The sequence below is a fragment of the Gigantopelta aegis genome, chromosome 9 (assembly GCF_016097555.1).
Source record: "Gigantopelta aegis isolate Gae_Host chromosome 9, Gae_host_genome, whole genome shotgun sequence".
Lineage (NCBI taxonomy): Eukaryota > Metazoa > Mollusca > Gastropoda > Neomphalida > Peltospiridae > Gigantopelta > Gigantopelta aegis.
Window position 1 is genome coordinate 26,840,776 of NC_054707.1, and position 15,075 is coordinate 26,855,850.

At 34.6% G+C, this 15,075-nt stretch overlaps 1 protein-coding gene across 3 annotated transcripts in view; it reads left to right on the forward strand.

The window, feature by feature from the left end:
* The window catches only part of LOC121380547 (plexin domain-containing protein 2-like), a 69,061-nt gene that overhangs the window by 12,944 nt on the left and 41,042 nt on the right, over positions 1-15,075 (forward strand). For all 3 annotated transcript variants that reach the window (XM_041509403.1, XM_041509405.1, XM_041509404.1), the window contains exon 3: positions 1,722-1,838. In XM_041509403.1, the coding sequence (XP_041365337.1) occupies positions 1,722-1,838 (117 nt within the window). The remainder of the gene's footprint in view (positions 1-1,721; positions 1,839-15,075) is intronic.

Here is a 15,075-nt window from a genome sequence, read left to right on the forward strand (position 1 = left end):
TTTGTCTCGTCTTAATAAAGGGGTATCAAAGCAATGGATGTCTAACACAAGACTGCAGTCTTATAATGACATGCTTTCGTGTTTGTCTCGTCTTAATAAAGGGGTATCAAAGCAATGGATGTCTAACACAAGACTGCAGTCTTATAATGACATGCTTTCGTGTTTGTCTCGTCTTAATAAAGGGGTATCAAAGCAATGGATGTCTAACACAAGACTGCAGTCTTATAATGACATGCTTTCGTGTTTGTCTCGTCTTAATAAAGGGGGAAAAAGGCAAGATAGGCCCACAGGTCTCTTTTTTATTTTTTGGGGGATTGCAGGCTGATTTTTGCCCGAATTAAAGGAGAATGCCTGATTCTGGATAACAACATTTAGTCATATTTGCATTATTACCAACAGTTATGTGGGGTTCTTTATGCATTTTACATGGATTATAACTAATATTGTGAGTAAAATGATGGTGAAACATTTTCAGGCCAGCTCATTTTGTCCAAACAGCTCCTATCATTTTTGCCCGAATATGGTTTGCCCCAGACTGTGGGGGGAGGAGGTAGCTGATCCCCCATTTCATACGCGAATGCTAATAATATGCTGGTAATGAGGTTTCAACTCCAAAATGATGAAGTGTAAGCTATTCCTCGCTTATGTCCCTTTCCAGATTTGCAGGTAACCCATGTAAAAAGCGTGGTTTTGCAAACACAGGTAAAACAAATATATGTGAAATGCACCACGGGTGTAGGTCTTGGTAAAGGTTTTCAGTGTTTTACGTAAACCAGTATTATACCTCTTTTTTTAATATATAACCCAGTGTTACGAAACCAAAACATTACCAATGGTGAAGGAATGTCCTGTTGTCGACTTTAGTTTATGTAGTGATTTACATAATCTGAATCGCGATGCTAAACAAAATGTCAACTGTACTGGTGGGATTACCAGGGAACCATTTATGAGCCGTTACTACTGTAAAGAAACTCTTGAAAACCAGACTTGGTAAACCATCTAAATTGCCTCAAAACCAGTCGTGTTTGCAGTCCTCTCTAAATCTGATAAGTACCCTTAAAACTTAACGTTTTACTTGGCTTGACTGTACTACTGAGACTTCACTGGTACCTGTGTATAAAAATAGTTGATCTTATTTGTCTTTTTCAAATAATTTACTTATAAAATGTCATATTACAGTGTTTTTTTGCAAAGTATTCTACAATGGAGTTACAGCCCACACAGTATGTTTGATGTTCTTTCCAGTGCAGTATCCAAATCTGTCATTATTGGCATTAATTAGAAACATTGTACAGTGCCATCAACTTGCCAATCCCATTGATTAGCATTTACATGTAGGTCATTGTGAACTTACCTATCATCCACAGGCTTACCTTTGAGTGAAAGGAGTTGCAATAGCTGCTATTTCTGTAGGTTGCTTCACAATACAGTCTCCATATACAGTCTTCTGTCATGACACTGCTGCTCATTAAGGATAATACCTTCTGTAATTCTTTAGATTCTTTTGATTAGGACTAGCTCTCCTATTCGCCAAATGCAAATTTTAAAAACAGATTTTATTTTAATTTGATAAATTTCTTGTAATGATAAATATTTTATTGAACAAAATTCTGTCAGCATTTTTTTCTTTTCTTGTACATGTATATGAAATTATTGGGAGGTAAAGATACTAAAATCCAGTTTGACCTACTAACACTTTTGTTTGTTTTTTTATGTTGTAGAATAATCATGCCTATTATGAATCGAGGATTGTACCTGAAAGTGTGACTGATCACTGGGTGGACCTGAAAAATGCAAAAAGACACAAAACTTTGTCAGAAAATCATCGAACAGCAGTTGTAAGTCCATATGCAATCATCACATTGTATTCTTGTTATGTTATCATGCATGTGCTTACATGCCCAGGTGCACCCGAATTTTATCTCAGAATAATTTGTTACAATCAACATAAAAACATGGTTATAGCACGCCTCCCCTGGTGGCTTGAAAAGTAGCTGCTTTAACACTAGTGGTTGAATACTAGTATAATTATATTGCTTCAGTGCTATTTAAAACTTCTTTGTGTCATTGTGTACAAGCTTTATTCAACATATGTAATGCAGATCACTCGCCTGGAACTTAAGAGAAGATTACTTTATTACTCACCTGATTTTTTCAAACGTGAAGGGCTGATGTATGCGGTGTTACGCTGTTTTTTTTTTTAGTAATTCAGCATATTCCAGAGTGGGATCTGCCTCCGTCTAAAAAGCATTTGCCCAAGGTATTTTGGTAACTTGTAAGATTAAAGCCCCCTTGGTGGACACTTTCTTTGATAGTTTTTAACCCCCTTGGTGGACACTTTCTTTGATAGTTTTTAACCCCCTTGGTGGACACTTTCTTTGATAGTTTTTAGCCCCCTTGGTGGACACTTTCTTTGATAGTTTTTAGCCCCCTTGGTGGACACTTTCTTTGATAGTTTTTAACCCCCTTGGTGGACACTTTCTTTGATAGTTTTTAACCTCCTTGGTGGACACTTTCTTTGATAGTTTTTAACCCCCTTGGTGGACACTTTCTTTGATAGTTTTTAACCCCCTTGGTGGACACTTTCTTTGATTGTTTTTAGCCCCCTTGGTGGACACTTTCTATGATAGTTTTTATCTCCATCCTGACCAGTGCCTTACTACTGGTATGTCAAAATGTGTGGGGTGTTGTCCAGTCACTGGGAAAGTGCATCTAACAGATTCCTTATTGCTGACTAACCTAGTGGGGGGAAATGTAGCTGGTTTTCTCTGAGACTACATACCCACTACATTTTCCCATTAAGTCAGAATTATTAACTGTTTGATATCCAATAGTCAAACTATATAGATCCTAGATCAATAAAACATGATTTATTGTGTGATCACTGAATGTTATAATAAAGGCATGTAAAAAAAAAAAAAAAATTATTAATTAAATTAAGTTTTAAAATGCCACTATTATCTTACTGGGAATTTCACATTCCACTCAGCTTTCCACGACTGCTAGATATCAAAAGTTATGCAAGCCCTGCAGTTGCAATTGGCAGTGCTGTAGAGATTACCATGGACTTTTTAATTATCCGTGGGACTTTTTTTGTTGTGGACTACTGTACATTCAGGGATTTTTCCCACAGGTTATTATTTTTCCTTGGAGATCTTCTTAAATTCAGAGGTTGTTTTGATATGTGATTCATAATTTTGAGTTTTGTAATACTGATCACTGAATTCAGAAAACATTTTGAACATCGTGCAGTATCATTTGCATTCCAAAATAATTGCTGTTTTAACGTGGCAAAAACCAGGCTGATATAATTTGTCACTGAATTTAATATCTATTTTACCACACCATATCCACTTGACGTTTTCTTACATGTACATGTATATCTTAGGATCTAAAAAATGTAGCAGGTTTCTTCTCTAAGATTATATGTTTGACATCCAATAGTCGATGATTAATAAATCAATGTGCTTTAATGGTGTTGTTAAATAAGACAAACTTCAATCTTAGGATCTGCTAAATTTTATTATTTCTTTCAAACATACATTCAAATAATTTGCTCATTTTAATTGAATTTGTTTTGGATATAAATTATACCAAAATATTTATTATACAATAGGAACATTGTATAATATTCAGGCTTTCTGCCAGAGGGTAAAATGGGTAAAATGCCATCCCCCAAAATATAATTTTTTTTTGCATATTTTATTGTTTTTATTTGACCTTTTTAAAAATTATCATTACTGTATGATTAATGTGTGGATTCAATGGAGAAAAATCCACAGCCTAACAGTAACAGGATATATTTTATTGGAACAGTTTTATTTATAATGCTTGGACACTATTTTCCCAAATATTTTTGTCATATGTGAAAGAATTTTATTTTTTAAATCAACTCTAGTGTGCACGAATGATGGTGATGGGGACCAAAGAATTTGTATCATAGATGGCTGGAAAACATGTCTACGGGATCCTAAATTCCATTTTCTTTATGGGTGAGAACCCCCCCGAACCCTCGTTGTCTATAGGTTCCTTCAACACCTGCATTATAAAAAGTCAATTCCGTAGTGCCATACCCCCATTTTTGTTTTGCAGAAACCCTGATATTGGATTTTTAATAAGTGATGTAACCCTTGATTTGTACTGATATTTTGGTCAATGTATTTTGAGTGGGTTTTTACTATTTTTGTAAACTTAAAGAAATAATTGTAGGTATTTGATTCACTGTTAGCACTGCAATTGAAAAACAAAATGATAATTAAGATTTTTTAATAAATTGTTTGTTAAAGTTAATCCAGTTACTAACGAACACAATTGTCATGATGTCGGTCGATCTTGTTGTAAAGGTGGAATTAATTGAGAACTTAAATGTTGACCCATTTGGAACACCTCGGCCATCTATGATTTGATTCTTACTCACACCTCAGCCGAGCTGTTATTAGCCTACTTTTTTCTTTTCGATGCAAAACAAGACTGCTGATAAATTGTTTATTTTATATATTGAAAGAATTTTCATAAAATGGGGGGGGGGGGGGGGGGGGGGTGATCTTAGGCTAGTGATACTAGTGGAGATTTACATAAGACTATTATGGCTGACTACTCGTGGAGATTTTCTAGTTCCATAAGCCTGGAACACGATTGTTCCATATCCTGGGGTTTTTTATTCATGTTTTATCGTTGTATATTTTTTAAAGACTGAAATAGTATGACCATTGCTAAGGTTTCTTACTTCCAGACCAAATTTTATTAAAAGATAAATAAAAAACCAAAATTTAAACCAAAATCGAAACCAAAACTATTCTTTTGTCGAAACCAGAACCGAAGCCAGATTTGATAACCTCACATCACTCTTATGTAATCAAAATCATTGTTTTATGTGAAATGATTCTAAATTCCATGGGCATCAATTCAAATTTTAGCGAGAGAAATCCTAGATGATTGCAATTTACCAAGCCAAATTACAATCTAGTACATTATAAAATATGAATGTGTGCATGTAGTGGCCTTTCTGAGTGTGTGCCAAATGAATGCCAGACACACAAGTGCCACTGATTAATTGTATGATGTTAGAATGACCTCTTAGAAGTTGGACTTGGAGTCTACACTCTAAATATTTCCCAAGTACCAGCCATTTGTTATGTGAACATGGGTATATCATCCATAAACAGTATGCATGTACAGATATATTTCAGACAAATCTCGATGCAGATCATCTCAAATTGCTTACTGTTTTTGAAGCACCATGTACTTATATTTATATTTCAACTTGTCAAAGGGCACTGTACTAGTTCACAAATCCCTGAAATGTTTGGAAATTGACTTCACTAATCACTGAAATGTGTAGAAATTGACTTTACAAATCACTGAAACGTGTAGAAATTGACTTGACATATACATGTACATGTAGGTTATCATGTTTGTAGTCTTGAAAGCAGACTGACAAGTGATGTATTTTTTATGCTGAGGTAGATTTAAACAATTTAATTTAGTCATTCAAGCTTATCATACCATGCTACTGAGTGACGGTGTACGTGCATTTTTGCACCGTGTTCACGTTGCAGGTGAAATGGTGGGAGGGGAACCAGGAGCAGTCAGTTCATTAAAACACAGTAGACTGTTTTCACTTGCGTCATCTACCTTTTAACATAAAATGTTGTAAGTTCATTATAATCATCTTTTTTTGACAGCCTTGTACTTGAAACTTAACTCTTTTTTTGTACAGAATTTAGGACACCATTTACTGGCCAAATAACGGGTTACAGAAAAAGGAAATAGATTACTTAGAGCTTAACTAACGAGCTACATAAGGAATTACAAATTATCTGTCCCGAGTGAATGAAAGTTGTAAACCTGAGCCTTTGGCAAGGGTTTTACAACATTCATTCACGAGTGACATATAATTTGTAACTCCTCGTAGTGAGTTGGTTATTCTCTTTTTACTCATTGTCAGTTTTAACTGATTTTTAATGTAAAAATTCCTCTGCAGTCTACAACAAAGCTATCAGCCATTAATTACGTCATATAATCTTACGCGCACTACATGACGCACTACATTTTTATATGTTAAAGACAAATCTCAGAGGCCTGGTTTTCATTCAATGTACATTACCAGTGTTCGAGATTAAAAGTTTTGGGCAGTATCCCAGTTGGATACTAACAATTCAAAAGCTGGTATCCCACCTGATAATTTAGTATCCCACTTAAATGAAATTCATAAATAACATCATACCAAATTTGGACGACACCGTTCTCGTTCCCAATCTATTGCTACACCGCAATCAAAATCGCAGAATTCGTGAAATTCGCAATCAAACGGAATTGGCAAAAATAGTTGCTGCATCTATTTTTGCGTACTATTGACATAAATTAATATTTAGCAGTAATCAATAAGTGTTTCTGACATTACTAACGATAAACCTACCTATATCAATTTTCTGCAGATGTGGAATCGATCAATATCTCGAATAAAATTTGAAGGGAGGAAACATCCAACAAGAACAATAGCGATTTAGCGGTTCCTAGCATTAGACTGAGTACGAGTTGGGGGAGATATTGTTACGGCATAGCATTAGACTGAGTAAGAGCTCAAAAATACTGTTACTTAACTTCACCAGTAAATGACGACTTTCACTGTTTCAGCAAAAAATAAAAATGCAGGATTAATAAAACCAAGAACCTTATATGGTATCCCGGTGGGATACTGGGTTCTTGAAGTCTGGTATCCAAAATTAAATTCTGGTATCCCCGGGATACTGGGATACCGTTAATCTCGAATACTGATTACTGTATAATGAATAGTGCGTGTGTCTGTCTGTCTGTCTGTATGTCTGTGTGTCTGTGTCTGTCCTGTCTGTCTCTCTGTCTCTCTCTCTCTCTCTCTCTCTCTCTCTCTCTCTCTCTCTCTCTCTCTCTCTCTCTCTCTCTCTCTCTCTCTCTCTCTCTCTCTCTCTCTCTGTGTGTGTGTGTGTGTTGTGTGTGTGTGTGTGTGTGTGTGTGTGTGTGTGTGTGTGTGTGTGTGTGTGTGTGTGTGTGTGTGAGATTTATATGTCTGTTTTGTTTACCCTGTGTTTATAACAATAACTGCTGATGGCAATCTGTTAAAAACATGGATCCAATTTTACATTCAGGTGTGTTCCAGAACTGATCATAAGGCAGTAGGTGGGAGACACTATAATTATTATTTTATGTCTGCTGTGTAGGTTTTTACTAAAGTATGTATGGTATACATATTGTGATTTTAAAGTAAATTTCATTTTGTGGGTGATAGGTATACAATGTACGTGTATAACTAAAACATTACCTCCCGCCCACTGCTTCTGATGAAATCTGGAACAACCCTTGGTATGTTTAAAAATAACTGATTATGATATTGATACACATGAGTGAATTAATCGTGACAGCCACACAGCTTTATCAGTTGTTCACGTTTTATATTTAGTGTCATGTGTCACACTAGTACTTTGCCATTTATATGCAAATACTGTAGATGTCTCCGTGTTATGTTAATATGAATATCTGTTGCTTTACAGAGTGTGTTGCCACTTGATTCCTTCTTTGTTTTCATTTATCTTGTGCGTTTTTTGTTTTTAGCGACTAAACAACAATGTCATGTCATTCATTGAAAATCAATATCAACTCCCAGTAGTTATTAATGAGCTCACACATGTATACATGTTACGGTTGTCGGGTATTGATCAATAGTCACCTTGGATATAAACATACCGTGCTGGCAGTGTGCCATAAACTGCATACATCTATACTTATTAAAACAATTTGAGGACACCATGTTTACGATCTACATGTAAAATGGAAATAATGTTTTTAAAACCTCCTGTTCCCATTCAGCATGCTCAACCATACTATTTAGGATATGCAGTCCATTTTAATGTGCTTTGCTTCACTATACTGAAAAGTAAACAAAACTATATGTATGTACCAAAGGCTGCAAAGTAAATGATGTAATACTAATAGCAACCTTTTATACAGCGTATCCTTACTTTCCTGTGGTAGTAAAGCTAGTATGACTCATATAGATGGAACCTGTGTGAGACTACAGTACAGCTGAACATTATTTAATTATGTTTTTAAATCCATGGCTAGTAATAAACTGTAATCTTATCACTTCCAAATAATATATATATGGAGAGAGAGAAAGAGAGGGTGGGTATTACCAGAGTGTTTTTCGGTATCGTCAATATCATGTATTAGGAATAAAAATTGTATTATGCGAGCCTCTGGCTCCCATAATACGTTATTTTTATTCCTAATATATGATATTGACAATACCGAAACACACAAGGGTAATAATCTCTTTATCATATAATCTCAAGCTTAATACAACATATTTTTGTAAACTGTACACGCAACTTTTAATAATATATATATGGAGAGAGAGAAAGAGAGGGTGGGTATTACCAAAGTGTTTTTCGGTATCGTCAATATCATGTATTAGGAATAAAAATTGTATTATGCGAGCCTCTGGCTCCCATAATACGTTATTTTTATTCCTAATATATGATATTGACAATACCGAAACACACAAGGGTAATAATCTCTTTATCATATAATCTCAAGCTTAATACAACATATTTTTGTAAACTGTACACGCAACTTTTAATAATATATATATGGAGAGAGAGAAAGAGAGGGTGGGTATTACCAGAGTGTTTTTCGGTATCGTCAATATCATGTATTAGGAATAAAAATTGTATTATGTGAGCCTCTGGCTCCCATAATACGTTATTTTTATTCCTAATATATGATATTGACAATACCGAAACACACAAGGGTAATAATCTCTTTATCATATAATCTCAAGCTTAATACAACATATTTTTGTAAACTGTACACGCAACTTTTAATTCCAGTCTACCATTACTTGATATTCAAATGATGTAAGAATATGTGGCATGGTGTCTTTTTGAATGGAAATTACATCATTTTGGATGTCCTTACACCAAAATAAATAGTGCATAGTGTTTTTTGTTTTCTGAACGCTGGATACTTTCAGTGTAAAATTGCTATTGAAATGTTTTTATTTGATGACTATGAATGCATACGTCAATTATGGAGTGCCACCCTGGTATGTTTGCTTAAATGTCAATAAACCTAGTGACGTGACCTCAATTAATTTACATCTAATTTGCAAAGTTATCTGAAAAATATCACATACTTTGATTGCACTGAAAATATAACATATATGATAAATACATGTACATCATGCATTGTCTTGTTTTTCTGTCTCTGTCCAATACCATTTTTTGAAATATATATAAAATATAAAGTTTATATTAAAACATTTTCAATAAAATTAAGTAAGTGAAAATGTTTAGTGCCTTAATTTATTTTGAGTAGTCTATATGCACAATGTTTGCACAATTAATAAATAATGTTTTGTAATATGTCCACTACTCACAATGACTGGTTATAAATATTAAACCAAGATTAAATTGCATTTACAGTCAAACCTCAAATGGGCACCTCGAGTAAATAGACTTTTAACTATTTATTATCTAATCCTTTACTGCCATAGAATACAGACTGGCCTGCATTAAGTATTAAGTTTTGATGCACCTCTGTAATGTGTAGATGGCTGCTTGAGCAGGACTTCTAGAATGCCCATAGGTAGCATCTTTTTACAGTCCATCTAGTAAATAGTTATGGTGTATTATTACAATGCCCTATGGCTAGTAAAAAAAATTTAATACAGTTACATAAGATATTTTGAGAAAATGACAAAACTACATACATCGAGGTAACATTCAGTGGAACAGTCATTTTAGTGCTTTTAAAATACAAAAAAGCAATAGCATCAGGGGCTTTGGCTCCTAAACTCCACAAGGACATTGCTCCTGGACCTCTCTAGGGAGGTGATGTGACCCCCATGGATCTCTGGTATAATTTTCAGGTAAAATTATAACGTTTTTTGTTCAGATTTGGGTTGTTTTTAAAATAGCCCACCATCGATCCTAGACCAACCACACATCAAGCAAGGTCTTTATCACTGGGTTATGTCCAAAACTACCGTACCAATTCCAGCCACATTTTGTGGGAAGCTTCAAATAAAGGAGTAAATTTGATGATTCTGCCCCCTCACCCCAAGAGCCTGAGAGCAGGGCCCAAAATTAAGCCAATTAAGCCAATTAAAAAATTCTTTTTCTCTACTCCCATAATTGAATAGTCTTTTTATATATACAGTCAGACCTGTCTTAAGCGATCACACAAAGGAGTAGATAAAAGTAGCCACTTAAGACAGGTGACCACTGATTACAGGTTGACACATATATAGTGTTTAAAACATTTGTTGTTGTTTCTTGTTTTACCATCTGTACTTCTAATCAGTGGACGTGTGCTTCACAGTTGACTATAAAGCAACTTTTGACATGTTGTCTTCTTTAAAAAAAATGCAAATGGAATGTATTAAATCCCTTTTTCAATTTAATTATTTAATTCCTACTTCATGCTGTGTATTGTCATAGTAAGTGAATCTACAAATGTCAAGTGTAGCCTGCCCAGAGGCAATTAGATGCATTGCAGAATCATACTTTCTTAATTGCTACACGGAATACGGACATTTGCCCCCCAGTCCAAAAATGGATAGGTGGACATTTGCCCCCAGTCAAAATGATGGCTAGGACATTTGCCCCCCAGTAGAAATGTTGGCTAGGACATTTGCCCCCCAGTTGATACCTACTATATTGATAAAATGAAACAAAAACACTAAATATTGTGAACAACTTTATTTTCATTTTGAGCACATGTTGAAAAAGCACATTAGAAAGCACATGGGTATGGGTTAGGGTTAGGGTTAGTAATTTAAGTTGTTAATTAAACCAATTTTTATACTGGGGGGCAAATGTCCTAGCCAACATTTCTACTGGGGGGCAAATGTCCTAGCCAACATTTCTACTGGGGGGCAAATGTCCACCTATCCATTTTTGGACTGGGGGGCAAATGTCCTGGGGGGCAAATGTCCTGGATTCTTGCTACACAGTAGAGATTCGGGACTGAATGGGTACTAGTATTCCTGAAGGTGTGAAGATCGGTTATTTACTGCACCTTATTGCTGTTGTTAAAATATCCGATTTAGGTGGCTGTTGGCTGCGTTAGACAGGTGACCACTTATTACAGGTGCATTTACATTATAAATCGTTTGGGAGGGGGAAAAAATGGCTGCTTAAGGCAGATGACCGCTGATTATAGGTGGCCGCTAGAACAGGTTTGCCTGTATATTTAAAGATCAGTATTATCTAATTGGTTAATGTCATTAATGTTGGGTGCCCCATTTGTCCCTGAGGTGGGGTGAAGTTTAATGCAGTTGTAATAGAAAAATGCATTTAAACTAATTTCTTCCAACTTCTACTCCAAAACCACTTAACAATTTCAACCAAATTTTCAGGGAAACCTCTTTCTTTGGCATATGGAGAAACAAATGAATGAATTTGGTTGTTCTGACCACTCTGACACATGAGGAATCGGGGCCCAAAAGAGAAAAATTAAGCAAAAAATCTTCTCAAACTTCTACCAAATTTTGTTGCAAATTTGATTGGCACATGGAAAAACAAGTGCATGAACTTGACTGGGTGGGGCCCAAAAGGAGAAAATTAACCCAATTTTTAAAAATATTTTCTCTATTTCCAGAAAGGCTATAGCCGAATACTATAGTCTTCATAAATTTATAATCAATAGATAGTTTATCTAATTTGTGAATGTCATTAATGTCAGATTCCCTGGGATAGGGCCCTGCGAATCTCATATTTCTGATCTATTGAATTTTAAATTGAATATTAAAAAATGTTCGAATTGAATCAAATTTGAAATCTCTAATATCTTGTGGAAACTGATTCATCAAGTGTCATATCGGATGCAGTTTGTAAAGGAATATTCAGCTCAGGAAGGGAAATTAGAAACAACATATAAATATTCACTGCATTGGTTGCAAAGAGATTTCAGAGATTTGGAGGTTACTAGTAGCATACATCTCGGCATAGTGTTCCAAATTCAACAGAAGATATCTTGTCGTTCGTAATTTGATTTAGGACTAATGATTCAAAATTAGTGTTATCTCAATAAATAATCATGATTGTCTTTCAATTCAAGTTTTCAATGCATGTACTGTCTCATTTCAACTAGCTATTCAATTGCAGTCAACAAGAATTTGAATAATACACTGCCGTGTAGCTGGAAAACCCATTCTAATATGTACATGGGTTGAATAATTGAACTATACCACAAGAGAATTCCTTGTTAACCATATGGGCTCATATATATGGGGTAATATTTTCATATTTTGGCTTCTATAATCACTGATTGGTTGGCTAAAGAACTTTGGTTAGTTATTTGCCACAGCTAGAACTTCACTTTCATTCATATTTAGTGTTTCCATTCGTGAATCAGATTACACATGTACATGTATGTCATACGATCTACAAATATTTAGAGAAATGTTTTACTAATTTATTTCATGAAATGGTATATTTTCATACGAAACAGCTTTAGTAGCATAGAAAAATTCTTATTTTCTAATGCAACCACAGTTATATTATTTTGTATTATAAACATTTGGCTTTAAAAGAACATTGTTATGTCATGACGTCACTTACATTGTGTCATGTAATGCGCATAAGTTTATATGACGTAATGGATAATGGCTTTGTTGTAGACAGCAAAGGAATATTTATCTTAAAAATCAATTAAAAGTGACAATTGGTAATAAAGAGAATAACCAACTCGCCACAAGAAGTTAAGAATTATCTGTCCCTCATGAATAAATGTTGTGAAAAGACTTGCCAAAGGCTTGGCTTTACAATGTTTATTCACTCGGGACAGATAATTTGTAATTCCTTGTAGCTAGTTAGTTATTCTCGAATTGAGTTTCAGTTAGATCACAAAACAACTAAAATAAACGTTTGAAAATTATCATTGATCACCAATAGAAAATCAACACTTAACACGAATGGATATTCTTGACTTAGCTCAGAAATATAATCCTCGAAAAGTCAAAAATATAATCGTTACATCAAGCACTGTTCATTGCTAACCAAAATTATTGATTTTCTTTTTAATTATGTGGCATACTTGAATGTTTTTGGTAAAACATATAGTGGCCTGTCAGTGATCATCAAATCCACAGACTGACAGAGAATGCATAGTGTTTTCCCTAGCTTGTTTTAGCATGGTGCAGCACCATGCCTCAATAGTCTAGCACCATCTTGTCTTAATCAGCACCATGCTGCCCTGAGATAAACAAGCCTTTATCAATAATTAATTCTAAAATTGCCTTTATAAAACACCTAAAAAGGTATTATTAATTAATAAAATATGCCTTTTATATCTTTTGCCATTCATTTATTAACGCAAGCACATAAATTATATTAATGTTTATTTCAATTAATTTTTGTGTATTTTTTATGAAAAACAAGTGCCCCGAAAATGGTGAAAATGCCCCATTAGTGTTTGGTCTACCATGCCTTGCCAAATTTCTAGGGAAATCATTAATGCAAGTTTACATTTTGTGTAGGCTATCGTTTACTGATTGTTTATTGACACTGACCGCCAGCCAGATACATGTAGTTTGTTCGATTGTCAGTATTTCACAATATTTGGAATTTTGAATCCGCAAGAATCAAAGCTTCGGGAAGATATGGAATCAAATTGAATATACAAAGCTTTGCATAACTGTACCTCATTAAGGGGTGAAGTTATACAGAAAAACCAAATTTGGCCCATGGAGAAACAAAATTGTGTATTTGCTCATTCTGACATTCCCCCTGAGGGGTGGGACCCAAAAGGGGGAAAAACTAAGACATGAAAATGCCAAGCAATGACAGATAGAAAAAATAAATTTGTGAATATACTCAGATGACCTCTGGGCCTCGTGTTACGTTGGCTAGTGAATTTTGAAAATAACTAATCCTATGGCTAGTGGATTTTATAGAGAAACATAGTTGACACAGACTGGTCTGAAGCCATACATGTATAAGACCCGAAGCTAAATGTACATAGTGTTTGCTGTTAATCAATATTTAAGCCTTACGTTCGTATATGTGGTGATACATGTCTTCTTTCATCTTTGAAGAACTCTAAAATGTATCGAACACTGCGTTCTTGTTAATTTGGATTGTTAGGATCTGCAACCTTGGAAAGCCAATATTTCCCCAGAGGACTATTGATAACTAGTTTGATGTATCTACGGTGTTGGTCTTTAGGAAGGATATTGGAAGGAAGAGTGGGAATTAGGAACATAATGGCTAGTGCAAAGGCATATGTCAAATGCTTGGGTACATACATACATACATACATACATACATACATACATACATACATGTATGTTCCAGGAAACTGGATGGCATACATGATTTTTGTTTTTGCATCTGAGGCCCAAAATCATACATTTGTATTGAGGATTTGGAGCAGTTTTAAAGATTGTTAAGAATTGGTGTGTGGGGGGAGGGAGGTTAGGTTTGTGCATGTGCATATTTATGTTTTTATGCCCTTTTGGTTATAAACCAGAATGCATGTAATTCATATTCCTTTTCTTGGCAAACTGGCATTTGAATGAAACACTGATAATAAGAAGAAAGAAAAGGATTATTTAACAAAACCCAAGATTGGCACATAAGCTACTATTACTGAAAAGAGCAAGTAATCTTTTATATATGTACTTTTCCGTACCAGTCATGGAACACTAGTTGAGATGGGCCAATCAACTAAGGAGCCATTGCACCATAGGTGAAAGCTCTACCACTAAATTACATTATTCTTGACAGGAACATGTAGCAGTAGGTTTGTTTTGTAGCATGGGCTAAGCACATGTGTGTAATAGCTGCTGATATGTATTTGTCTTAATGTGAACATTACATTCATGAATTAGAAAATAAAAATAAAAGTATCGTTTAGTGAGTGTCTGAGATAGGAGGATCAAATTATTATCTTTGTCACATGTAACTTTCTAAAACAAATTCATGTGAGTATAATAATTTATGATAAATGTGGGTGTTATTCATGCATTTTACTTGATCCACATTTACAACACTCACATCTAAAATAAAAATTTAATATTTGTTTTGTATATCATGG